This window comes from Myotis nattereri (assembly GCF_964212035.1).
Source record: "Myotis nattereri genome assembly, chromosome: 1".
Lineage (NCBI taxonomy): Eukaryota > Metazoa > Chordata > Mammalia > Chiroptera > Vespertilionidae > Myotis > Myotis nattereri.
Window position 1 is genome coordinate 127521477 of NC_138075.1, and position 26572 is coordinate 127548048.

The 26572-nt window shown below is 43.2% G+C and overlaps 1 protein-coding gene across 1 annotated transcript; it reads right to left on the reverse strand.

Annotated features, from left to right (window-relative positions):
- Positions 1–709: 709 nt before the first annotated feature.
- Positions 710–25668, reverse strand: OLAH (oleoyl-ACP hydrolase; the record flags this gene model as incomplete). The annotated part of the gene is made up of 7 exons (XM_081104864.1): positions 710–846; positions 1508–1590; positions 8656–8825; positions 9477–9576; positions 11708–11846; positions 24517–24647; positions 25637–25668. The coding sequence occupies 7 exons, from the start codon at positions 25666–25668 to the stop codon at positions 710–712; spliced, it is 792 nt and encodes a 263-aa protein (XP_080960990.1).
- Positions 25669–26572: the final 904 nt, after the last annotated feature.

Sequence of the window (26572 nt, forward strand, 5' to 3'; positions counted from 1 at the left end):
AGCTCCTGTTTGCTTCCAGCTGTTCTACTTCCTCCTCTTGTCAACATCAAACGCTCTCAGGGTGAGGCTGAGGTGCCTATGGGACAGGGCCTTTGTACTTGGCCACTCCATACTCCCCCTCGGCCAAAGTTAGTCACTGCCAGGGTGGCAGCAGGGCCATCCAGAGCCAAAAGGCAGTCAATGTAGGAGGAACCCGGCAGAAGAGGGCAAGAGCTCCCAGGCACTCTGCATACCAACAGAGCAGCCGGCAATGATTGCTTGGGACCATCTGGTTTTAACCAAGCAGTAGGTTACATTTTCTTATTAAATGGAATGAACCTACATTTTAAAAGATGAGGTCAAGCTTTGAACCCTTGTGCGGATGAAACAATAATTTAATTTCAAGCATATGCCCTGTCTGCCATTTTCACTGTTAAAATAATTGAATGTAAAAATGGATCATTTACTAAGCAGGAATTTTGTTGACAAACTTCCCACAGATGAGACTCAGATGAGATTCTAATACAAAGACAAAGGCCCTACCAGAAGTATGCTTGACCCATCTGACTTTTGTCCCCAGATACAGGTGTATATATATATAACAAATCCCCTGGCAGGAGCAAATGTATAACTTTCCAATTTCTGAATGAAAACAAAGAACTACTTCTGAAAAAATTTTTCAAACTATCACATAATCACTTTGACTTTTTAAGACTGGAAAAACGTCTAGTCAGGCAAGCATCGATATTTCTAGACACTTGGTTATGTAGTTCATGATGAAGGTCTCATTGGAAGTTTCCATGAGATAGAAGTGATTTCCTGGACGCACATAAATATGAAAACTTCCACTGATTACATCTTTCCAGGCTAAAAATAAACAAAATTATAAATTTAGTAACAAATGACATCAAAAACAACAAAACATTTACTTCCAGATATTACCTTTCAAAGATCTGAGCCCAGTGGCAAGTTGGTTTCAAGGTCTCATATTCTATAAGTCCTGCATTTTTAATTTCTCTATGACCTATCAGTATATAGTAGTAGTACCTGCATTCTCTCATTTTACATATGACCAACATCTCTCCATTTATATGAAACTAGAGGCCTGGTGCACGGTATTCATGTATGGGAGGGTGGTCCCTCAGCCCGGCCTGCATCCTCTCCAATCTGGCAGTCAGACATCCCTCTCGCAATCCGGGACCACTGGCTCCTAACCACTTGCCTGCCTACCAGCTGGATCGCTGCCTAACCGCTCCCCTGCCGGCCTCATGGCCCCCAACTGCCCTCCCCTGCTGGCCTCATGGCCCCAACTGCCCTCCGCTGCCAGCCTGATTGCCCCTAACCACCTCTGCCCCACCACTGTGGCTTTGTCTGGAAGGAAGTCGCATGGTCAGAAGATGTCCTGTCTCCCGGTCTAATTATCATATTGTCCTTTTATTAGTATAGCTAAAACTTGGGCCCATTTTCTACTCATTGCAGTAACTGCTGGTTGAACTTTATCTCAATAAAATACTCAAAGTTATTTCACCTTCTATATCCTCTACTACATCTTCAGATCCAACAAAGCATGTCAAGTCACAAGATAGAAGGGCCTCAGATGGTGCATTAAAGCTGTAAACGGAAAAGAGCCAGTTAGTAACTTTTCCTAGGATCTTTCCTGAAGTATTACCAGTGTCACTTGAATGGAACTGGGTGTGTCCTCACTTCTTTCTCTTTTGCTGTTTCTAGCAATTCAAAAAAATTTTTACCAGCCATATTTCCACATGTCAGATTGTGGTTCCAGCCACCTAACTTCTAGAACAGCACAGATGGCAGCTGGATGGCACCTGGGCCCCCAGTCCAACTCAGGGTGAGGCTGTTACAACTAGGCCCTTTAACTGCCATTCCCCAGACACAACCAGCTCTCCATGGGCCAGAGAGAGTTGCAACCAGCAGAACAAAAGCAGGTTTGTGCCAGCAGGTTCCCTGAGTCGGTTCCGCCCATTCTTAGTTTAATCCCAACAGCAACATACATGTATTGAGTGTGGTGCTGGCTGCCATGTTGGCCACTAAGAACTTGTGGATAAACACGGTCTCTTTCCTCCTGCAACTTAGACACTGGCTGGGGAGACAGACATAAATGAAATAATTAGATAACTAGAGAGATGTGTAAGTGCTGCCAAGGAGGACCTACGAACACTTGACATTTGGGGGTGAGGTGGCATTAAGCAAGGTCTCGAGGAAAAGGAGTTGAATCTGAGATCTGATTTAACAGGACAAAACTTGGAAAAGGGGAGAGAGGCGGCAGGGGAAGAGGGAGGAGAATGAGCACAAACCAATGACTTTCAGAGAGTAAAGGGGGGATTGGGACAAATTAAGGTAAAAGAGGTGGGTAAGATCCAAGTCTAGGCCTCATAGAGGATTTTGGTCACCCTTAGAATGACAGGAAGCCACCCAAAGGATTTAAGGCAAGTGCGCTGTGAAAAAAGTTGACTTCATACATCTGGATATAATGTGGGACACAGGGTCTATGACCAGCTCACTGGCTCTTTCAATAGTCCAGGCAAGAATTCCCACTCTTTAAAAAAAAAAAAAAATTATTGATTTTTACAAAGAGGAAGAGAGAGGGATAGAGAGTTAGAAACATCGATCAGCTGCCTCCTGCACACTCCCTACTGGGGATGTGCCCACAACCAAGGTACATGCCCTTGACCGGAATCGAACCTGGGACCCTTGAGTCCGCAGGCCAACGCTCTATCCACTGAGCCAAACCGGTTAGGGCAGAATTCCCACTCTTTTAAAAAAAAAAAATCTCCACTCTTGCCCAGAAAGTAGAAAACTAGAAGTGCCTCTCTCAACCTGATGATGAGAAAAAGCCCAACAAACTACAAGATCACAACTCCTTGAACTCATCAGAGAGCTGGGTCTGCAAGGCAAACTAGAAAAGAAATTCCAACGAGGGTGAGGCACTTTTAAGGAGATGCGAGGCGTGCAGACTGGCTCACATGCTCACAGCACAGGAGGAAGGGGTGTGCTGGCCATTCAAGGAAGAAGAAATCCGCTAAAATGTTAACAGCGTGCAGGAGATCAAGCAGGAGGGGTGTGTGGGGATGGGGGGGCGGGAGGTGTCGTCAGACAGAATCCACATTGCTCGCCGGTCTTTTTCCACCAGCCTCAGGGCGGGTTCACAAGAGAGACTGCCCGCGCCCGGACTGAATCTCTGCAAATCCAGACGGAAAGGGGGTTCCTTCCCGGCCGCCCAGAGGGCGCCTGCAGCCCGGCTAGGAGCGCACCCGAGCCAGCGCGCACCGGCGGCGGCGGGGCGGAAGCTGCGGAGGCGCCGGCACCTGGGACCCGGCCCCCGACCGCCCCCCGCCTCTCCTCCTTCCCGTGAAAGGGGCCCGGAGACCCCCGAGGAAGAACTTGTTGGGGGCGGGTCTCGGCCCCGGGCGCTGGGGCGGCAGCTATTGCCCGCGCGCGTTCGGCGGGGCCGGCCCGGCGGCGGCGGGAGGAGTCCGAGCCGGAGCCGGAGGAGGAACGGGCGGCGGCGGGACGGCCCGCGAAGGAAGTTTCCTCTCCGCCGGGTGGGCGGCTGCCCCGCGAGCGGCTTCGCGACTTCCAGCACCAGCAGCGCGCGGGCAGCTACCGGGTGGGCAGCCGCCAGCAGGGCGAGGGCTCCCTGCCAAGGCGCGCACGGGGCTGCACGTGCGGGCCGTCCGGCGAGAGGAAAGTGGGGGTCACAGCTCTGAGGAACGAGACCTGCTCAGGGACCTGGAGGCTCCCGTCCGCCCTCGGCGGGGCTCTCGCCAGCAGGGCCGGTGCAGAAGCGGGAGTGTGAGCGGCGGGCCCGGGCCGCCCCCTCTCGGAAGTGCGTGTGAGCGGCGGGGTGGCGCTGCCGTCACAGGGCCTCGGACCTCAGCAGGTGCCTGCGCCCGCGCGGGGCCGGGTGCTGCCCACGGGCCGGAGCACCGTCCGGCGTGTTCTCTGCAGGTGTGGCCCCCGCACGGGCGGGCCCAGGGCCACAGTGCCGGGTGGCGGTCGTCTCCCGGAGGTCACCCCTCCCTGACGGCGTGTGTGTGTGTGTGTGTGTGTGTGTGTGTGTGTGTGTGTGTGTTGGGGAGTGGGGGTGGCTGTGTCTGCCGCAGGAGATGGACAGGCCAGTGCCCTCTGTGGGGGGGGGGGGGGGGGGAGGTAGTGTCATGTACCTTGGAATAGACACCCGTCTGGGTTATTCATGGTAACTGAGCAACCTGCTCTCCTGGCGGATGGAAACTCACAGGTCACCCGTGGCCTGGCCTTATTTTAGCAAACCTCTCCCTCTGCTTGGCCTGGGCTCCGGCCACTTGGCCAAGAGCTGCGTGGAGTTCCACGCTGTCGGGTGGGCGCTGCTGGCTGTCTGGTAAGATGGACGTAGGGACGGGGCCAGCAGGCGGATGCCTGTACGAGGCAGAGAGCAGAGAGCGCGGTTGGTTGCCTCGCCTTTGCCGTCGCTGCCCACTCAGCCTGCAGTGTTTGTGGTCCACTAGGATCCGCCAAGCATTCCCCCCTCAGAGGCCTGGGGGGCCCTGGGCGGTGAGACACAGGACGGTCCTGACTACGTTTCCCGCTGACCTCCTCTTGTCCGTTGCTGGGGCTTCTGTAACAGTGACCACCAACCAGGGGGCTTAAAACAATAGAGACTCGCCAGGCCGGTGTGGCTCAGTGGTGAGGTTCATAGGTCAGGGTTGGATTCCCTGTCAGGGCACATGCCAAGATTAGAGGCTCGATTTCCAGTAGGGGCTGTGCAGGAGGCGGCCAGTCAATGATTCTCATCATTGATGTTTCTCTCTCTCTCTCTCTCTCTCTCTCTCTCTCTCTCTCTCTCTCTTCTCTCTCCCCCTTCCTCTCTGAAATCAATAAAAGCATATTTAAAAAAAACACACACAAATCAAAAAGAAAGGAAGACTGGGAACAAGGCAGGAGGCCAGAAAGAGTCCCCAAGGTGGGGCAGGTGGGCAGATAGGCCATAACATGGGCACTAAATCCCAGCCCTACCCAGACCCTTCTTTCTTAAGCAAAAGCCTCAAGCTGCTGGAGGCGGGGCATCAGACACTCACTTCCCTACAGCTGAAGACCAAGGCTGCAGGGCCCGGAAGCATTGACCCTCCACCCTTGGGGAGGGCCCACATCTTTACCAACCACAGACACGGGGAGAAGGGGCAGGCATGCTGAGAGTCCCACTCACAGGGCCCAGGCACAGGGGACCTGCCTAAGATGGGAGCTCAAGACTCTAGGACGTCCAACAACTCCCCGTCTTACCCCAAAGGCTGACACCACACGTCAGGTAACAACTGTCTGTCAGTGGGGACAGACTGTTCTATGAGTCACAGGAAAGACTGATGCATTGAGGAAAACTCTTCAGCTGCCCAGTCTCCATGCTGAGCACACGTAACACTAGGGTCTTGGAAGCTAGCGTTGCCCTGAGGAACAATAGTAACAACAAAAGCCAAACAGGTCATCTCCAGTCTAGATCTACTCAACTCCCCATACGTATAGCCTGATGAGATGTGCTCAGGTCCAGGTGTAAAAATATATCCTACAGTCTCTGTTTTATGCATAATAGCTGACCTTCAATAAACAAAAATTATCAGACATAAGAAAGCAAAAAATAACTCCATTGTCAAGAGGCAAAGCAACGAAAAGAATCAGACTCAATAAGACCCGGATGATAGAACTATCTGACAGGGACTTAAAATACCTGTGTGTGAGATGTCAAAGGGTGTCGTGGAAAAGGTGGACAACATGCGTAGGCAAATGGGAAAGTGTATTAAAGAGGTGAGAACTATAAGAAAGTCAAGTGGAAATTGTAGGAACAAACTGTAACCCACATGAATTCCTTTGACAGGCCCAGCAGTGGGCTGGATATAGCTGAGGAAAGAATCACTGAACCTGAAGATGGTCAACAGGAATTCATCAAACTGAAAGGCAAAGAAAGACAGTTTAAAAGGGCAAGACTATTCCAGACCCAAAGGGACAAAATCCAACAGCCTCACATGTACTAGTATACAATCAGGTTCTAGGAGGAGACAAGAGAACAGCACGAACGCTCAGGCAGGAGACGAGGAGCTTGAGTGAGTCAGGAGCCATCACAGCTCCCACCCGCCACAGATTTCCATTCTGGACACTAGTGGTTGGCAAACTGCAGCTCGCGAGCCACATGCGGCTCTTTGGCCCCTTGAGTGTGGCTCTTCCACAAAATACCGACTTCTGCTCATGGGCCACAAAGTTTCACTCGCACTGTACATGTGCACTCACTCGCACATGGTATATTGTGAGTAGCTATTACACTTGGATTTACTGGGGGGGGGGAGGAGAGTGCTAAGAAGGTTTTCTCTATTGTATGAGCACAATATCCCTGTGAGTGATTTCTCTTTTACTTTGGTGTTGGGGAGGTTTCTCCTGAAAGCTGCTGAGAGTGTGGCTAATGTTGCTGCCTTGGCATCCACTGTGTGGCTAAGCAGCCTGTGGGGGCCTTGAGTGACACTAGCCTAGATGACAGCTGCAAAGTCACAAGTAAGGGTAAGTCCCTGATATGACTCGCCCAGCAACATTTGGGATAAACAGTCTCTCCTGCCTCCCAGAGCCTTCCCCTCATGCATCCCTTAGACAAGACCCCCATGAAGCGTACAAAACCCCACTTTTTTTGTTTGAATTGACCAATCTGGCCTTGGCCCAGGAACCCCAAAGCACTCCACCGCAGACACTATAATAAAGGTGTGTGCCCCCGTCCTGCCACACTGTCTGCCTACACCCGCCCTGCCCGCCCTGGGCCCTCCAGGCGTGCCGTGGACCTCCTCCGGGGCTCGTGGGTAATCACCCTATTTCACTTCCTCTGGTGGGCTGTGGTTGAACATGGCCCACCACCGACACCCTGAGGCTCTGCTGAGATGTTAAAGCCACAACAGCCTTTGGGAGTGAATTTTTGTGTGTGTGTTTTCAGTTGTGGTAGTTAGTTACGTTGCCAATCTGACCTCATTTAGTCCTCACCGCAACACCTGGAGGGAGTTTTTATTCCTTTCTCTGACAGGTGGGACACAAACTGTTAAAGAAACTTGCTCTGAATGCCACGGTTGGTAAGCCACGGGCAGAGGGTTTTGATCTTGGGAGGCAGAGTGTACAGACAGCATGTTTGACTATTGTGCGAGGCTTAATGATTAAAAACCAGCTTTTGCCTACAGTATTTCATTGAATGTCCACAGTGACTGGGATTACTTTTCTATTTGGGGGCAGGGAAGGACTGGTTTCTTTGATTCTGACTCTGTGCTCAGACAGCGACACAGACAGCTTATCCCTGTGAGACTCACACTTGGGCAAAGACGGTTGGGACAGAATGGCAAGAGGAACAGACTCCGGTCACCAGGGGCAGCTGGTGGACTTAGTGCTAGATTGGAGATGGCAGCGTACGGAGGGATGTGTCATAGGTGAGTGGGATTGTCTCTGTTCTCAAGATGCTTCAAGTACGTTCCCCTGTTTATAGATATTTGTATAAACTTCTCACCACAAACATTGTCATGGTGGCCCTATGCCTACGTCTAGCCTTTGTGGAGGAAAGAGAAGAGACATAGGCCCAAGCATCTGCCTTCTAGGGACGTATGTGGAGGAGACAAAGCCCAGGAAAGACTGGAGGAATGCATGACAGAATCTAATGGTGACTAAGGGCCGAAGGCCGGCCCCTACTCACTGCGATGGGGAAGTTAGAGCCAGGGGCAGGTTCAGATGACTGGAGAGGCTTTATAGAATGTCAGGTCTCCAGGCCTCCAGACATCAAGCCCCAGTGCATACATCCCAAAGCAATGGTCAGATGCCAGGGGGTTAAACAAGTTCTGGAACAGAATTCACAAAAAAAGCCAACCACTCCTTCCTCCCCGCTTTACCTCCACACAGTTCAGAAAGTAGGGCTCTGCTTCTGGCCCTTGGAGAGGATGAGGGTGCCTTGGTGTTAGTTTATTCAACAAATACATGTTATATGATAAAACATGTATGTTGAGCCACACATATACACACATATTTAAAACAAAGATATGCTGTATTTATCTTTCATTTATATCATTTTATATTATTTCTGTGCCCACGCTCCATTCTTGTGGGAAGCCACCCATTGTCTTCACTATCAGAGAAGTGTAAACAAGGAGCCCGGAATGCTGGTGATCCTTGAGCCCTGGCAGGGCCAGAGCTATGCACCGATTGTCTAGTCCAGACAATGGTGGCTCAAGCAATTTCCTGACCAAATAGTCTCAGAGTAAATCTTTCTAATATTTACTGACCTTTAAGATAGTCTGTCTGTTACCACAGTTACCTGCCTAAGAGCTAGATGTGTATCCAAAATTGAATAAAAGGTTGGTAAGGCCTGGGCACGAGGGGAAGTCCTTCCCCTTGCATTGGCCTTCCTGCCTGGCCCCCAATATTTCCAAATTATTATTTCTTGTCTCGTCTCTGTCATTTGCACACGGCCCTTCTCCAGATCCCAAACCCTGAACCACTCAGGACGTGGATCATCACATTCTGAGCCAGTAAAAATATCACAGTGGCTCTAAAGGAAATAAAATCAAACTCTTAGGATGTTGTCTTCCTGAATAAGCAGTCTCAGAGAATTTCCAACCTATATTTTTCTACAGATAATTATTTCTTTTTCAAAAAGCATGTATTTCAGTCACTTACGTGTAATCGCAAAGAATGCGTGCATCTGCCATCAGTCTGGGCAAATATTGTTGAGAAAATTCCTCGTCATTAATCAAATCCGCGGGAGTGCCTCCAAAAGTCAAAATGAAAGAGCGAAAGTGCTCTTCTGACAATTCCTTATCTTCAGGAATGCGAGGCCTGGCCTTTGACTTGAAACATGAACAACATAAGTCTAATATTTCATATAATGTACTCGTTCATAAACAGGAAGCTCCCTCTCCAGGGAAATGCCATCAAGTCAGGGTCAGAAGAGGACTTCTTTATCTACAGGTTTCGGGGCAGACCTCCTTCTTTTGAAAAGCAGGGAGAAGAAAGTTCCCCTACACTAGGACCCAGTGTCATAATGCCGGCGCTGGCCGTTGGGCCTTCCTTCGGCAGGGGGAGGGAGAGCAAGGCAGGAGTGTGGGCAGCACAGCAGCACTGACTTGAAGAGCCAGGGTAGCACGAAACATTGAGGTCACTTTCCCCTTTAGAGATGTCAAGTATTCTTCCTGGCTCTGACCCAGTTACTTAGCTGAACGTTGATTAAATTCCCACCTGACTCAGAATGAAAGAACAAGCACTTTGGGTCAACAATGGCTTGGAGATACCGGGGACTGACCAGGAAATGGTTAAAGTGCATTTCAGAGAAAAGGGGAGATGATATTGGAAGAAATTTGAGGGTGTTTTCATGAGCCGGTAGGGTCTCACCATCATCCCCATGCTGGGCCAGAATTTACCATATAGGGAAATAGCGTCGTGATTTCCCCCTCATTTCCCTCCTCTTCACCACTTACCCTAAGGAAAATGGAATTACTTACATGAGGAGGAGTTGCACTTGACACAAATAAATGCATCGGTTCTAGCTTATGTTTTTCTTTTAAGTGTAGTGCAGTCATAAAAGCAATGGAGGCCCCCATACTAAATTTGGGAAAGAAAAACATGATAACAACTGTTCAACAAAGTCATGGTAATCCACTGAAAGTATATAAAGATAAGGATCATAAAACAGCAATGATCGTGACATTTGCAAAGAAAAGTATAAGTTACTTAAATAATAAATGTATTTATGAGGGTATACTTTCAACAACTTATGTCAGCATAAAAAGTGTTTTTAAGACATCCTAGATAGTTCAGGCCAAAATTTAGTACTTACTCCACAATGCCTTGAAATTTATTTCAGTTTCCTTTTGTCCCTTCAGCTCTCTATCACTAGGCCTTTGATAGTATGTATCAGCAGTTCCCAAAGTATGGTCTGGGATCGCCTGGGAATTCCTGAGACCTTTTCATGTGGTCTATGAGGTTAAAGCTATTTTCATGACAATGCCAAAATGTTATATTCCTACTCTCATCCTCTTCTGAGTGCATAGTTGAGTTTTCCTGAGGCTATGTGACGTGGGTTATTGCAACAGTTTGAATGCAGAAGCAGAAATGAGAATCCAGCTGCCTTCTATTCAGCCAGACAATAAACAGATTTGCAAAAGTATAAAAGCCTTACCCCTCACTAATTTTGAGAGGAAATACAGTCTTTTACTTAAAACTGTATTTATGACAACATGCAACGGGTTTATTAATATTATTTTAACATGTGTGTATTTAAATTTCTTAGTTTTAATTTCTGATATAGTAAATATTGACATAATATCACACATAAGCTCTCTAAGGTCCTCAATGTTTTTTAAAAGTATTAAAACAGTACTGGGACCAAAAAGTTTGTGAGCTACAGTAGACATTATGTAGATATGTTTTGTAAACAATACCGCCAAAGATTACTTTGGTAAATATCTTAAGGGAGGAAAAGGGAAACTCAGTGTCATGTTCATTGCTGAGGAAGGGTAAATTGCAGGTAATTTGGAAATGTATATTAAGAGCTCTAACAATGGGCATATCATTTAACCGAAATTCTGAAGATTTATACTAAGAAACTTATGAGATATATACAAAATTTTCTATAAAAATGTTCATTGAAAAATTTTTAAAGACATTTCTTTTTATTTTAAAAAATTATATTTATTGCTGACACCATTATAGATGTGCCCCTTCCCCGTCTTTACCCACCTCTACCCAGCTCCCACCCTCTCCCCGCTATCCACTCCGCCCCTTCCCCCCCCCCCCCATCACCACACTCTTGTCTGTGTCCGTGGCTATGTATATATGTTCTTTGGCTAACAGAAAAAGATAAAAGTAACGATGTCCACAGAGGGAGATTAATAAAATGATAAAACAGGTCATGAAGCAATGTGACCTTCACAACAATAGTAGGTGAAAGAAAGTCAGGAAAAGATATAAAGCAGGACCATATATGTAACATACTATGGAACCACATCAAAATTTTAAAATACTTTCTAGGATGACACTTTTTTAATTTTTGCCTGACCATATCTATAAATATTATATAACATAGTAGCCAAAATTTAGTGAGTTCTTATCACATACCAAATAATTTATGATCATTATTCTTTAATCCTCATAAGAAGGAACTATTATTTTTCCAGCTTTACAGAGAAGGAAACTAATTCAAAAACCGTAGGAATTTGTCCCAGGTCAAACTGGCTAAGAGGCAGTTAAAACTGCAGGTTTCACATTATAACCTTAAAATTATACATCTAGCACATACTATTTATATAATTGTTAAAATTAAAAATAAGTGCAATATAAGTTACTGCTATAATCTTGATTTTACAAGTCCTGTTTTTTGTTGTTGTTTGCCTAAAGATATAACTACTATACAAACAGCCAATTGTAAGAGTTGTGACTGGCCATAATTGTTCAATATTCTAGGACTATTTTCCAATGAGAAGATGCCAGGAGCTCAGGATTTTCACAATTCATCACACACCCTGGCATTTATATCTTTGTGGTCCCTATTGCACTATTCCAGTCTAACTTTCTTGTCTGAGAATAGCTATAGCCATATTTAATCACTCACTCCTTTAAGCAGCGATGAAGCAGTGTAACAATACAAAAAGTATGCATCTCACAAGACACAAAGAACAATATTTGCCAACGACTTGTGATTGAGGAAATGGCTTTTAAAACAGATTTTAAATACCTGTGGCCAAAAAATGCAAATGGTTTATCCTGGAGGACTGGCAGCAGAACACAAACAATTTCACCAACTATCTGGTACATGTCACTGGCAAAAGGCTCTTCAAATCGACTCTCTCTCCCAGCGAGCCTTATGGAGTGCACTGGAGATCAGAAAACACAAGTGAATGCATCAGTGAGTGAGTGAGATACTGTGACATTGTAAAGGAGCTTATGTTAACATGACATGAATAATTTCAAAGAAATGAATAATGTCAAATCCAGTGATATAAAAGATGTAGGATTTGCTGAGAAAAAGCAGTACCATAAGATACAGCAGACTATCTGAAAAATGCTCTCCAACTACAAAATACCTAGAAATACTAAATGAAACATCCATATAATAGGTTAGCTCACAGTAAAAGTAATGAGCATGTACTAATGGAATGGCTACTCTGACACCTATTGCCTACATCAGGAAAATAAACTATCAGGTTTCAAGGGTGACCTATAACAGAGCCCTTGACATAAAGCCAGGGACTCTGAGCTCTAAACTCTCAGTGAAAAGTAGACGAGGGAAAAAAAATCTTCCTAATGCCAAAGGGAGATAATAACTTTCTGTGTTTACCTTGTCTCTGAATGGAAAAAGTCTGCCCTTATATTTTTTTAACCGAAGCCTTGCATTTATGCAAATTTGAAGTTTAAATTGATATTATCTTGGTAATCTGATGAAAATGAAGCTGAAAAAATAACTCTGTGGTACTGGACTTTGATTTTTGTTTATTTATTTTTTAATCTTTATTGTTGAGAGTATTACATGCTAGTAGATCCTCCTTTTTTCCCCCATTAACCTCTTCCAGGCCGCTCCCGTCCCCCTAACCCTCCAGGCCCTCACCACCCCATTGTCTGTGTCCCTGGGTTCTGCATATATGCATTCCAGTTCATTGGTTGATCTCTTCCCACCCACCCTCCCTGTCTTTCCTCTGAGGTTCAATGGTGTATTTATGCTTCTATGACTCTGGGTCTATTTTGATCATCAGTTTATTTGGTTCATTAGATTCCACATATGAGTGAGATCATAATGGTATTTGTCTTCGACTTATTTTGTTGTATTGCAAATTGGCAAGCTGGACAAGACGCCTAATGAGCCAATTAGTTAGGAGTCATCTTTATTGCATGCAGGTTCAGAGCAGATTACCTCTGTCAAATTCTGATCAAACACAAGAGGGAGTATTTCCTTTTTATATCCTTCTAGTTCTTTGTGTAAGACAGCTTGTAACCTTGTTTGATTCTTTTGCATGTGAATATCCCATTTTCCCAGCACCATGTATTGAAGAGACTATCTTTTTTCCATTGAATATTCCTGTCTCCCTTGTCAGATATTAGTTGACCAGATACGCATGGGTTTATTTCTGAGCTCTTGATTCTGTTCCAACGGTTTATGTATCTGTTTTTATGCCAATAGCATTCTGTTTTGATTATTATAATTAACTATAGTCACCATGTAATGTACAGCATGGTGACTATAGTTAACAGTGCTATATGGTATAGCTGAAAGTTGCTAAGAGTGTAACTCTTAAAAATTGTGAAAAAAAGAAGAAGGAAAACATTGTAACTATGTGAGGCAATAGATGTTAACTTTCTGTGGTAATCATTTTGATGTATTTATATATACAACTATAATGTTGTTCACCTAAAACATATAATGTTAAATATTACTTATATCTCAATAACACTGGAAAAAAATAAAATCAGAGTAATTTCATGCACAGATTTATTTTAAAAATGTAAAATTTAACATTAACAGTATTGTCAAGAATATAGAGCAATAAGAATTTTCTTTCCATATACTTCTTTGACAGTGTAAGTCACTGCAATTCCTTCGAAGAACTATTTGGCAATCCTATATAATAGAGAGGTAATATGCAAATTGACCATCACTCTAACACATAAGATGACCACCACAAGATGGCCAGCAGGGGAGAGGGCAGTTGGGAGGGACCAGGCCTGCAAGGGAGGACAGTTGGGGGTGACCAGGCCTGCAGGGGAGGGCAGTTAGGGGTGACTAGGTGGCAGGGGAGGGCAGTTGGGGGCAATTGGGCCGACAGGGGAGCAGTTAGGCATCAATCAGGCTGGCAGGCAGAAGTAGTTAGTGGCAATCAGGCAGGCAGGCAGGTGACTGGTTGGGAGCCAGCAGTCCTGGATTGTGAGAGGGATGTCCGACTGCCCATTTAGGCCCGATCCCACCAGGGTCAGGCCTAAACGGGCAGTTGGACATCCCTGAAGGGGTCCCAGATTGGAGAGGGTGCAGGCTGGGCTGAGGAACACACCCCTCTCCATGCACGAATTTCATGCAACAGGCCTCTAGTATTTCATATAGTTGAAGACATTCATACGTTACCACCCAGAAATTCCACTCCTAGATACAGACTTTTTTACACATGTATGCAAGAAGATATATAAAAGACTGCTCGTAGAAGCATTATTATAACATAAAAACAATAAAATGACCTTAATGTCTATAAAGAGAAGGATACATACATAAATTGTGTTATAGTCATATAATGGAATAATATACAATAGTTAAAAGTCAATGAAATAGAGATACACATGATAAATCTTAAAAAATAAGTTAAGAAGAAAACAGCACGTTTCAGAGGAATGTTTATATTATGATACGTTTATATAAAGTTAGAAATATGTGAAATAATCCTGTATCTTATTTAGGTATTTGAGGAGGTCAGAAAGGGAGAATGAATACAATTGGGAAGGGAGTACATGGAGACGTAAATGTTTTTCAGTTGTAATGTTTTATTATTCAAGGGGAGCAGTGGCCATGGTTAAGTTTGAGGTATTATTCTTTATACATTTTTACATATGAACTACTGAAAAATTGGTTTAAAGGAGCAGCCTTTCCCCCCACACACACACAGATTTATTTGAATATGAGATGTTCCACTTGTCCAAACCATCAATGTACTTTGAAAAGACTCCTGCTGTCCCTTATGAAAGGTTCAAGAGGTGACCATGTAAAAAGTAAAACTTCCAATTCTTCCATTCCCCCTGGGCTCTCATGCCAGTCTCTTAGCCATAACTGAACACTCAGTCAAGCTCTTATAAATAAAGGGGCACTATTTATGATGTGAGGACCTTTTTTCTTCCTAAGTAGTAATAGTCCATGATTGGCCGTGAACTGTAAAATCTTCAGATCACTCATCTGAATTTATTCTAACAAGGTTATTTTATTTTGATTTCCTCCTTTCACTACTCTCCTAAAATATTAATTAACCCCAATTCAGTATTTTTTTTTCTTAGGAAAATCACTGTAACAATTTAAGAAAAAAAGGAGGAAGTGAAAATATATAAAATAAGGGAAAATATATAAAATAAGGGAAGTTTAAGGGAAACAACCAGGATCGGAGAAACTAAGATGGCGGCATAGATAAACACCGGGAAATCGCCGTCCCACACAACAATTGAAAAATACGGCAAAGGTCGGAACAAACATCATCCCGAACAACAGGAAGGCTGGCTGAGTGTAATTTCTACAACTAGAAGAAAAGAAAAGCACGCTGAGAGCCAGAGGAGCTGCAGAGGCTGAGTGCAGAGGTACGGGCGGCGGCTCGCGCGCGCGGAAATAGGGTGGCACCTGAGGACGCGGCTGTCTTTTTGAATCACAAGCTCCCGACTGCTCTGAACTCCGGTTCCAGCAAGTCTCTGGGGACCCAGGTCTCATACGGGGAGAAGCTGCTCTGTCAGGCGGCAGCGGGCGAACTTGAGGGCAGCTTTCCCTTAGAGGTGCTTGCAGCCATTACCGGGACACTGAGACGCGCGACTCCGGGCACGGAGAATCACCATAGCTGCATTCTCCGCCCTTTGACTCCCTGAGACCCCGCCCCACCCAGGCTGCGGCAGAGGCTTTTGCATGTGAATGTACCTAACTGCAGCCGGGCCAGCCAGACCCGGAACTTCCAAGAGAAGGCCCAAGGCCCCGCAGCGGCTTGCATTGCATCACAGCTGAGCCTCTTCGTGACACCTGCTGTGTGGCCTCAGGCAGGGGCTGAATTAGCACCTCCTTAGATCCAGGAGCCACTGTACCCAGTGGTCAGAGGGGGACCATTCTCCCACTTCAGACACAGCTGATTCCCACAGCCAATTGGCCTGGAGGTCAATTCCTCCCAGTGATCCTACAACAACCAAGGCACCAAGAGTGTCCACCCCAAGTAATTGGGGAGGCTGAGCCACTGGGCCCTACGGGACACCTGGAGCGCAGGGCCACTCTATCAACACAGGGAAGCAGCCAAAATGCGGAGACAAAGAAACAGGTCACAAATGGCAGAAACGGAGGAAAGCAAACGACTGGATATAGAGTTCAAGGCCACGTTTACAAGGTTTTTCAAGAATGTTATGGAAACCGCCGATAAATTTAATGAATCCCTCAAGGAGTATAGTGAGACCATGGAGGACATGAAAAAGGACCAACTAGAAATTAAGCATACACTGACTGAAATAAAGAATAATTTACAGAGATCCAACAGCAGACAAGAGGATCCCAAGAATCAAGTCAAAAATTTGAAATACAAAGAAACAAAAAATACCCAACCGAAAAAGAAAAAAGAAAAGAGATTCAAAAAATACGAAGATAGTGTAAGGAACCTCTGGGACAACTTCAAGCGTACCAACATCAGAATTATAGGGGTACCAGAAGGAGAGAGAGGGCAAGATATTGAAAACCTTTTTGAAGAAATAATGACAGAAAACTTCCCCCACCTGGTGAAAGAAATGGACTTGCAAGTCCAGGAAGCACAGAGAACCCCAAACAAAAGGAATCCAAAGAGGACCACACCAAGACACATCATAATTAAAATGCCAAGAGCAAAAGATAAAGAGAGAATCTTAAAAGCAGCAAGAGAAAGACAGTCAGTTACCTACAAGGGAGTACCCATTCGACTGTCAGCTGATTTCTCAACAGAAACCATGCAGGCCAGAAGAGAGTGGCAAGAAATATTCAAAGAGATGAATAGCAAGAACCTGCAACCAAGATTACTTTATCCAGCAAAGCTATCATTCAGAATGGAAGGTCAGATAAAGAGCTTCACGGATAAGAAAAAGCTAAAGGAGTTCATCACCACCAAACCAGCATTATATGAAATGCTGAAAGGTATTCTTTAAGAAGAGGAAGAAGAAAAAGGAACTCTTACCATTTGCCACAGCATGGATGGAACTGGAGAGCGGATAAATACCACAGGATCTCACTCATTTGTGGAATATAATGAACAACATAAACTGATGAACAAGGACTGATCCAGAGATGGAGAGGCATTGATTGGACTGTCGGGCCTTGGAGGGAAGGTAGGGGAGGGTGGGGGCAAGGGGGAAAGATCAACCAAAGGACTTATATGCAAGCATATAGGCCTAACCAATGGACACGGACAACGGGGGGGTGAGGGGATGAGCGGGGGGGGGGGGGTGTTAGAGGGTACACATATGTAATATCTTAATCAATAAAAAATATTAAAAAAAAGGGGGAAACAACCCTTAAACTCAAGGAAAATTTTGAAAATCAAAAGAGACTTTTGGCAGTTCTCTATGCAATTAATTTGGAAATTTACATGTAATTTGTGTATCTTTAAAAATACAATTTACCAAATTGATCCCAGTAAAAATAGGAAATTTAAACAGATAATTTTTATAGAAGAAATAGGAGTTGTTGATGTATTCATGTAAAAAAACCACTAGGCCTAAATGACTGTCTCTAGGCAGTGGTCGGCAAACTCATTAGTCAACAGAGCCAAATATCAACAGTACAACAATTGAAATTTCTTTTGAGAGCCACATTTTTTAAACTTAAACTATATAGGTAGGTACATTGTTATTAACTTACTTAGGGTACTCCTAAGGCTTAGGAAGAGCCACACTCAATAGGCCAAAGAGCCGCATGTGGCTCGCGAGTCACAGTTTGCCGACCACGGGTCTAGGGAAATTCTTCTAAATGTTCACAGGACATAATATGAATGCTACTTAAACTCTCCAGAGCTTAGAAAAAGAAGGAAAGTGTTCAAATTCTTTTTCTGAAATAGCTATAACAATTATTCCCAAATATGAAATGACTGAAAAAGAAAAACAAAACCCAGAAGAACTCTAGAAAAACCTTTCTTAGCATGCAAATGCATGTAGGGGCTGGTGTGAAAATGGCACGGAGAACAAGAAGCTTCGGGGTGTGCCTGTGTGACCGTGTGCACGCGTGGGCAGGCTCTCACCAAGGCCAGCCTCTTTGCAAACAGCAGTAATGGCTCCTGTTTATAAAGTGGCTTACATTTTCCAAAATACTTTCAAACAGCTCTGCCTAATGCTGGGAGCTAGAGAAAGCTCTCCCTTCCTTACCTCTTTAGAGTGGAAGCATAGAAAATGTTTCCAAGTAAAACAGGCATATGACAAGAACCCCCCGCGCCCCACAGATATAAAAATGCATTAAATACAAGGCAAAATGTTTCCACTTCCTCAATCCTTCCTCATCACCTCAAAGGAAACCACTGTTATCAGTTTTGTGTGTTCTGCCATGTTTTCGTGTAGTGTCCATACCTTTCTCTGTGCATGCTTCCATCGTATTAATCTGTGTATGTGTGTGTATATGTGTGCATTTTTAGGGATTTACACAAATGGGAGCATACCATAACACTGTTTGCAACTAGCTTTTTTTCATCAATTATACAACAAACTGTTATCCATATCTACACATGCAGGCTTTACTCATTTTTTCTTAATGGAAGTATCTCCAGTTGTAATTATGCTCTATCATTTAACTAATTTTCTATTCATGGATGTTAATGTTTTCCTAGGCTTTTGGAGGGAAGTTATGGTTTATTTGTTTTGTCACTAAAAACTACATAGTTTAGAGCCCTGTTCGTACATGTTCACATACTTTGGGAAATATCACTGTAGGTGAAATTTCTAGAGCTGACTTTCAAATAAACCAAACAGGAAGGCTGTTGGCTCCTGAAAACTGGATAATATTAGAGTTGGAGGAAGGTTAGGAAATGAGCTCAGTCCAAACATCTCCCTTTACAATTGAGAAAATTATAATTACTAAGCCTAAAAGTCAAGATACAATTTTATAAGACTTCCTAGCTTCTAAGAGCTAATAAATGTGGCTTTGGACACATTTAACCTGCGAAATGTAAGCAAAGAAATACCTTATATACAAATCATCTAACTGAAAAAAAAGGAATGGGAGTAGAAAGTATACATAAGAATTTTTCCTAAAAATATCTGAAATATAACTCCAAATAATTTATGTTGGTACTCCATCCTCAGAATGATGGAGCTTAACTCCTTATCCCTTGAGTGACTTGCTTCCAAACAGCAGAAGATGGAGGAGGGGAAAAGTAACCTAACAGTGGAGAAACCTGGCAAATGTAACTTCAGCCAGATGATCAGACTTCTCATCATCTGTGATATATCGGATTAATAGTACCTACACTGACATAACATCATGAGGATGGTACTTCACCTCCATGCCTTCCTTCCCCCAAACCCATAATCTCAGTCTAACCATGAGAAAAACATCAAAAAAAATCCAAATGGAGAGATGTGCTACAAAATACCTGATCTGTACTATTCAAAATTGTCAAGGCATCAAAAACAGGAAGTCTGAGAAACTGCCAAACACAAGAGAAGGCAAAGGAGATAGGATGATTAAATAATGTGGTATCCGAAGTGGACAGAAAAAGGACAGTAAGGAAACAGTAGTGAAATGTGAATCAGCTGCAGAGTTTAGTTAGCCTTCCTTCCAACAATGTGCCAATGTTGGTTCTTTAGTTGTGATAAATGTACCATAGGAATATAGCATGTTAATGAGAGAGGAAACTGGGTGAGGGGTACATGAGAACTCTGTACTATATTTCCAACTTTTCTGTAAATCTGAAACCATTTCTTAAAATTGTATTTATTAAAAGTATAGAATTGGTATTCATAAAATAGTCACAGAGATGTAATGTTCACCATAGGGAATATAGTCAGTAATCCTACATAATAAAGAGGTAATATGTGAATTAACCCTCATGCCCTCACAAGATGACTGCCTACGACTAGGCCAGCAAGGGGGTTAGTGAGGGACAACCAAACAACTGAACAGCAGGCTGCGTGGGGTGACCAGGCTGGCAGGGGGTGGGGGGGTGGGGGGGGCGGGGGGCCGTGAGGGGCGACCAGGCTGGCAGGGAGGGCAGTTAGGGGTGACCAGGCAGGCGGGGGGGGGAGTAAGAGGTGACCAGGCTGGTGGGGTGGGGGAGTTGGGGGCAACCAGGCTGGCAGTGGGGGCAGTTAGGGGCAACCAGGCCAATAGAGGGGGGCAGTTGGAGGTGACCAGGCTGGCCTGGGGGGGTGGGCAGTTAGGAGCGATCAGGCTGGCAGGGAGGGGGCAATTGGGGGCAACCTGGTTGCAGTGGGGGGCAGTTAGGGGCGACCACGCCAGTAGAGGGGCAGTTAGGAGCGATCAGGCTGGCATGCAGAGGCAGTTAGGGGCAATCAGGCCGACATGGGGGAGGGGGCAGGTAGGCAGGTGAGCAATTGGGAGCCAGTGGTCCAGGATTGTAAGAGGGATGTCCGACTGCATGGAAATTTACATGTAATTTGTGTATCTTTAAAAATACAATTTACCAAATTGATCCCAGTAAAAATAGGAAATTTATTAAAATCCCCAGGATCAGGCCTAAACTGGCAGTCGGACATCCGCCAAGGAGTCCCGGATTGGAGAGAGTACAGGCTGGGCTGAGGGGACCTACCCCCGTGCACGAATTTCGTGCACTGGGCCTGTAGTGTTGTAATAACTATGTATGATGCCAGCTGGGTCCTAGAATTACGAGGGGGAGCACTTCCTAAAGGATGTAATTGCCTAACCACTATGTTGTGCACCTGTCACTAATATAAAATAATGGTGAATGTCAACTATAATTGAAAAAAGTAAATGGAGAAAACATAAAAGATAAATAATTGTATTTACAATAAAAATTAAATAGAGACCTTATTTAATCAGGAGCAAAAGAATTTAAAGCAAATAATGTTGAAATGGTAATATTGAGCTCTGGCTAGGTGGCTCAGTTGGTTGGAGCATTGACCTGTACAGCAAGAAAGTTGGAGGTTCAATCCCTGGGTGGGGTGTGTACAGGAGGAAAACAACTGATGTTTCTCTCTCACTTCCTCTCTAAAATCAATAAAGACATCCTCAGGTGAGGATTAAAAAGAAGGTAATATTGAAAGGCAGGTAGTTGATACACTATGGTTTGTTATATTACTTTATATACCAGCTTTTCACTTTTGGTTATTCAGAAGTAGCTCACATGAGGCCAATGCTCTGATTAAACAAATAGAAAATGGAATCACACACACACACACACACACACACACACACACACACACACACTCACACTCACTCACTATTTGAAAGCATCTGTAAGCTGCTGAGGCAGTCAGAACTTGCCTGGAGAGAAGAGGATTCTAGAAAAGTGAACTGAGATTCTTCCAGCCTCTTTTCCATTATGGAAATATGTCAATTATTTGGCACAGGTCAAGAGTTCTGTACTCCAAGCTGAGGGCTACCTCTAAGAGACCAAGATACCAGCAGAGCTTTCTGCATTCCCACTGAGCTAGAGAGACAAAAATGGAAATACAGTGCTGTAAAAGCAGCTAGAATTTAGGAGCCCATGATCTCAGAGAGACAAGAAGTACAGTGCTTTCTCCCTTAAAGCATTTGGTTTATTCTTAAGTTAGCATATTAAGAGATTAAGAAAATAAAACAGAAAATTATTGAAAAAAAAGAATGGTGTTTGAGTTTCACAATACTGTGAGAAAAAAAATTCAAGGTTACAACCCACCAACAAGAAAGATCTTAGGAAGGACAGGACAATAGATTCAAACTGAAGCACAGAGAAAAGTGGCTTTAAAAAATGAACAGAATTCGCCCTAGCGAGGTGGCTCAGTTGATTGGAGCATCATCCCATACACCAAATTGTTGAGGGTTTGATTCTTGGTTAGGGCCCATACCTAGGTTGCAGGTTCAATCCCTGTTAGGAATGGGTCTGGGAGGCAACCAGTTGATGTTTCTCTCTCGCCTGTCTCTCTTTCTCACTCTTCCTCTCTTTCTCTCTTTCTGTCAAATTAATAAACATATCCTTGGGTGGGAATTTAAAAAAATGAAGCACTCCAGTATGCTGTTGGATAGAATCAAGCAGTATAACTGAAGCATAGTGGTCCCTCCTTTGGAAAAACTGCTGTTGGAACTACTCTGTTATTCTTGGTCTCTTATTCTGTAGGGCAACTCTGTTATTTTTAGAGTGTAAAATAACTTTGTTTTTTGCTTGAATAGAAAAGATAAACTTAATTGTCTGACCTTGCAAGATAGCCATCTAAAGGGGCTGATACACTATATTAATTCACATATTCTGCCAAATGTTTGTTCATCCAAGGTTACAGGTGTTTGATTAGATATAATATGTACTCAAAATTATAAGTTGTCTGTATAGATATTATAAGTGTTTGATTAGATACGATACGTATTCAAGGTTACAAGCTGTCTTACACAAAGAACTAGAAGGATATAAAAAGGAAATACTCCCTCTTGTGTTTGTTCAGAATTTGACAGAGGTAATCTGCTCTGAACCTGTGTGCAATAAAGATGACTCATAACTAGTTGGCTCATTAGGCATCTTGTCCAGCTCGCTGATTTGTGATACAACATAACATATACTGATATTTACTTTCCAACAAATTGAGAAAGGAAAGATGTAGAAAATAATTTTCAAACATACAATGCTTGGAACATTTTCCAAATTTAATAATAATTGTAAATCCACAGATCCCCCCCAAAAAAACTCAACAAGGCACCTTTTTCTTAAAATTAATAAAGAGACAGTCTTAAAATCAGCTACAGAAAAGAAGACAATTGCATCTAAATATAATAAGTATTGCTGACTTCTCACAGAAACAACACAGGTCAGAGAACAGTGTTGTGTCATTTTTAGAATGATAAAGGAAAAATGCCAACCTAGAATTTTATATCCAGATTATATAGTTTTCAGAAGTCAAGGCAAAAATACAGAAAATTGCAGTCTCCTTGGAAAATTTGTTGCCAGCCAATATGCACTACAAAAATATTTCCTTCAAGCTGACGGAAAATTATTCTAGATAGAAATTCAGACTATACAGAAAGAAAATGCTAAAAACTATAAAAATGTGGGCAAATATAAAAGCTGTTTTTCTCATTTAAACATTTAAAAATTATAATTATTCAAAGCAAAAATAGTAAAAATTTACTGTAGAAGTATAAAACGTATGACAACAATAGCAAAAGGACAGGAGGGGAAATGGAAGCATGCAGTTTTAAAGTTTTTATATGTTACATGAAATAAAACAGCAGTGTGCTGTTGGGTAGAATCAAGTAGTATAACTGAAGCATAGTGGTCCCTCCTTTGGAAAAACTGCTGTTTGAAACTGCTTTTTGAACTACCCATACACCAGACCAAGGGGGGTTTATCTCTGCGGTGCAATGATAGTTACACATACACAAATCAGTAAATTTCATACATCACATTAGCACAGTGGTTCTCAACCTTGGCTGCACATTAGAATCACCTGGGAATCTTTTTAAAATCCTGATTTCTGGGCCTCATCCTCCAGAAATTCTGTTTCTTTGTTATGGGGTGGGGCCACAACATTAGTAACTAAGGAACAGAATTTCCGGAGGATGAGGCCCAGAAATCAGGATTTTAAAAAGATTCCCAGGTGATTCTGATGTGCAGCCAAGGTTGAGAACCACTGCGTTAGCAGAATAAAGGATAAAATTCATACGGTCACCTCAATAGGTGAATAAAAAGAATGTGGCTTCCTTTCATGATAAAGACTCTCAGCAAATGAGATATACCTAGAAGAAATGTACTTCAACATAACAAAGGTCATATATGACAAGGCCACAGGTAGCATAAAACTCAATGGTGAAAAGCTGAAAACTCTTCCTTTAAGATCAGGATTAAGACAAGAATGCCTGCTCTCAAGACTTCTATTCAACATAATAATACTGGAGTCCTAGCCAGAGCAATTAGGAAGGATAAAGAAATGAAATAAAGAAGTAAAAAAGTTTTTGTTTGCAGATGACATGACTTTATATAGAAAGACTCCACCAAAAAATGGTTAGAACTAATCAACAAATTTAGTGAAGTTGCAGGATACAAAATTAACATACAAATCAGTTGCATTTCTGTAGACCAACAATGTACATCCAAAAAAGATATTAAGAAAACAATTCCATTTACAATAGCATCAAAAACAATAAAATGCTTAGGAATAAGTTTAACCAAGAATAATGCTTTTTGAAGATAGACATTGATAAGTGAAAGATGTCTATTGTAAATTCTATAACAACCACTAAAAAGAGAAATATGGCTTATAAGGCAATAGAGGAAGTACAAAGAAAAATGATGTTTTAATATTACGTTCATTCAAAAGAAAAAGACAAAACGGAAAATGGAATAACTCACAGACAGAACAAATTGAAAACAACTGTAAAATAGTAGATTCCATTTTACCATGTCAATAATTACATTAAAAACAAGTGCAAGGTTAGAATACCATTTCCTAAAAAGTCCTTCTAGCTCCAATAATAACAAAATAAAGGTAACAGAATTTCTTACTTTAGAAATATAAAATTTATGTTATTAGAATGTAATCTTGAATAACTTATTGTGTGTCTCCCAATATGGAAAATCGTTACTGTGCTTCGAATTCTTATAGGTGTTGGCCATCTGACCATATAAATTGCCTGGATGGTGTTGAAAGTTAACGTACCTTCCAGTGAGTCATTCATCTTTTCGCCCCATTTGGCAAAATAAAGGGAGCCACTTCCTGCCCAGGGAAAGCAGATCAGCCTACAAACTGCATTAGGCTTTGGGTATAAGCAGCTCACAGCTTTTTCATTCCTGGGGGAAAAGAAAAATACAGTCAACATTATACATATCAATTAATTCACCCAAACTGAATTAGGTGTGTTTTAATGGAAATCATTATAAGTTATAAGGAGAATATGTTCAACTATAAAGTGAGTGTCAATTTTTCCAATAAGAACGTCCTCCTACCCCCCGCAAAAAGGTTTTATGTTTTGTTCTTGACAACTTGAATATGTAAACTTTTAGAATATAGATAAAATAGTCAAATATTTCTACATAACATTTAGCAAGTACATTTAATATGCACATTTAAAATGATAAAAATGCTAATTCAGAAATTGCCTTTTTCACAATTTAGGGATTAGTTTTATCTAAACAGTTTATGGGCAGCTTTGATCTCAGTGTCCTGACTTAACCCTTTTCCCATATTCTCAGCACAATATGGGCCACTAAGTGGCAAGAAGTAGAGAGCATATTTGGGAAGCTTTGGATTAGATTCGCAGCGGTTCTCAACCTGTGGGTCGCGACCCCTTTGGCGGTCAAATGACCCTTTCACAGGGGTCACCTAAGATCATCCTGCATATCAGATATTTACATTACGATTCATAACAGTAGCAACATTACAGTTATGAAGTAGCAACGAGAATCATTTTATGGTTGGGTCACAACATAAGGAACTGTATTTAAAGGGCCAGAAGGTTGAGAACCACTGGATTAGAGGGTCAGGGACAAGAACTTCCTCTCCACTTTGGTGTGAAAAGTGCACTTCACCTTCACCTCCCCTCACCCACACAAGTGCTCCAGCCCAGTTGTGGATGTACACGTTCACTTTAAATCACTTCCAATTCAATACCGTTGTACAAGGAGAGTGGTTAGTGACATGTACAATGCCTTGCACTAGAAGCAATGGGCACCAAATGCGGCTTCTGTTTGAAGCCCCTCTCAGCCTAACAAGGTGGCCTGGCAGAGCAGAGCGCCGGAGCACCGGGGTGGGCAGGGCCCAGGCCGCACCCAGTGCGTACCTGGCTGCCCCAGCTTTGTTTTCTTTTTCCATGTTGCGAGGAGACGGTGCACAACTGCTGGTCTTGGCAGCTTGTGGGTCAATGCCAAATTCAATCCCTCTTGTGCACACAGAAGAATGACCAGATTTCTTTTTAAATCTGTTGACTGTATTTACTGTTTCAACCCCTATTTAAAAAAAGAAGTGGGTTAGAAGCAACATAACTGATGTACTCCAAGCACAACCGAGCCTCCAGCTAATACAGAGAGAAAAGGTGCAACATTTTAAAACTCTAACAACTGAACAACCCTGCAGGTGAATCAAGCAGGAAACAGTGCCTACCAGAAAACTGGGTTAGGAAGGGGATGTTTGTTTTTAAAATATAAATGTTTTGGTTTCCTAAATAGTTATATTTTCTCTATATTTTAAGGAAGAGATAGGAAGTCCAAAAAAGACTTCACTACTGTGCCAGATTTCCAATTTAGTGAGCAGCAAGTACTCAGAAAAGAAAAGAAAGATAATTAGCAAAAGGTCTGCCATTTGTAAAGGCTTTTACCTCTTTACACCATAGGAGCTCCTCGAATCCCAAGAAGTAACCTTGTCTCAGTCCTCAGCTGCGAATCTCAGAACAGCCCTGGGAGCCCAGGCAAAACCTTCAACCTACCCAGCCCTTAGGGTGGCGAGCGGACCGGAGTGCCAGGAAGGCTTCTTCACCAGAGGCAGCGCGTTCACAGAGACGGGAATCTGTCCCCAGAATCTTCTTTTTGTAATGATGGCCCAGAGCCAGTAAAACCCTCAGAAGAACCACCTGGATGACTCCTTAGGTTGCTTCTCAGACAACGGTGTAAAATACAGAAAAAGATGGCTACTTCTAAGAAGGAAAATAGACAATCAAGAGTGATAAATATACATTTTCAGTGTTTATAACTGAGGGCTGTAATTGATCTACAAAGCTTCA